The sequence below is a fragment of the Papilio polytes genome, unplaced genomic scaffold (genome assembly GCF_000836215.1).
Source record: "Papilio polytes unplaced genomic scaffold, Ppol_1.0 DF824047.1, whole genome shotgun sequence".
Taxonomy (NCBI): Eukaryota; Metazoa; Arthropoda; class Insecta; order Lepidoptera; family Papilionidae; genus Papilio; species Papilio polytes.
The window spans coordinates 4,329,937-4,331,581 of NW_013525157.1; the positions used below are offsets into that span (position 1 = coordinate 4,329,937).

Genomic DNA, 1,645 nt, shown 5'->3' on the forward strand with positions numbered 1-1,645 from the left:
GGATGTCCGCCTCGCTCAGGTGCGCGTACTTCGCCTCGCCGGACCTTAAAAACAAACGTATTTTTAACATTTCTATTGATTACTAGCTGTTCCTCGCGTCTTCGTCTGCACGAAAATATTTTTTTTAATAAATACGGTCTATGTTACTCAGTGATGTAGCTACTTATTGGTCAAAGAGTTTTTGAAATCAGCCCAGTAGTTTCAAAATATATAAAAATAAAAATCTTTTCTCTTTATAATGTTAGTATAGATATATCGATACTAAAATAAAAATTCGTAAACACACTGTTTTGTTCTGAAGAGTATTTTTCACAAACTCCTTTTTTAACAAATACTCCTACCGACACCCTTTAGCCTATATATTTTAATGCTTAAATTAAATAATTTAGGGCATTTAATAATTTAGGGGTGAAAACTCATCACGCGAGAAATGGACTATAAGTAGAAAAAAAAGTAGAATAAACTATAATAACTACAAGCCGCAAATAGGTTATATGGTTTTAATATGTCATGCTTTTAAAACTACCTAATAGGACTTTATTGGTCTTGTAATTAACATTTCATGAAACTCAGAAGTGTTGAATGTAGTTGATATACGCGCTTTTTCAGCATTCAATAAATAAAGCACTTGTATTCATTAATACTACTTATAAAAGCAAATATTCGATTCATTATTATTAATGTCAATTCAAATTTCTACAAATGTAGTATTTAAATAAGTATTATGTAATTTAAAATGGCATAGTTATCGATTACTCAACTTGGAATGTAGAGTATTTGACTATTCGAGAAACGGCGGAGTGAATATTTAATATAGCTTAGCAGGGCATGTGTCGTGCTATCGATCAAACATCATTGACCTACATTACTCAACCTATGCGCACGTTACTATGGAGATAACAAGTACACTTTGATTATGTCATTTGTTAATCGACATAATTTAGTTCAAATTGAATTGGATTGGTAAATTATACAAAATGACAATTTTAATTTTACAGTTAGATCTGTAACAGCACTCTTGAAAGTAACACATTGCCTTCTAACATAATCTGCAATATGGTTACATTAGAAAAACAGGAATTTTATTTTTTTCAAATAGTTTCTTACAGTTTTTTTGTCAATTGATCCTATCTATACGTATTTAAGTTTAGCCTTATGATTATAACCACAACACATTCTCTTTTACCCTACAAATAAACCCTTAAGGTCAGCCCTCCTAGATAAATAGTCTATCGATAAGGGATACAAAATAGTAAAATAGCTAAAATTGCTAATAGTAGCTACTAAAATAGTCAACAACAAAATATGTATTAAGGAATATGTGACAAGCACGTGATTTATTGAGTGTACTTGGTCTAGGCCAGATAAGAATGACCTATAAAACCATTATTTTGATATCGGGTGAGGAATCTTTAAAAAATACCCTGTTACCTACTCAGTTTTAGATTGGGACAGACAGGTCTGTGAGACTTGACTTAGTAAAACCATCTTGGTGCGAATGGAAACTCCCAGGATCTCAAAAAGAACGCTCCGGTACTATTAGTAAACGCCTACTGGAAGCAGCTAGTGCAATGTTTGGGTACAGTTGTACTGACTTGTACTGGTCGACGGCCTTGTTGGTGAGCTGTATGGCGAGCGCGAAGTC

General features: G+C 32.7%; 1 protein-coding gene across 1 annotated transcript in view; it reads right to left on the reverse strand.

Annotated features, from left to right (window-relative positions):
- Window position 1: 1 nt before the first annotated feature.
- LOC106100355 (heat shock 70 kDa protein 4) overlaps window positions 2-1,645 on the reverse strand; it is a gene marked incomplete at its 3' end in the record, with an annotated part of 8,243 nt that continues 6,599 nt past the window's right edge. Inside the window, exons 12-13 of the mRNA XM_013279182.1 lie at window positions 1,596-1,645; window positions 2-44 (exon numbers count right to left, since the gene is read on the reverse strand). Of these exons, the coding sequence (XP_013134636.1) occupies window positions 2-44; window positions 1,596-1,645 (93 nt within the window). The remainder of the gene's footprint in view (window positions 45-1,595) is intronic.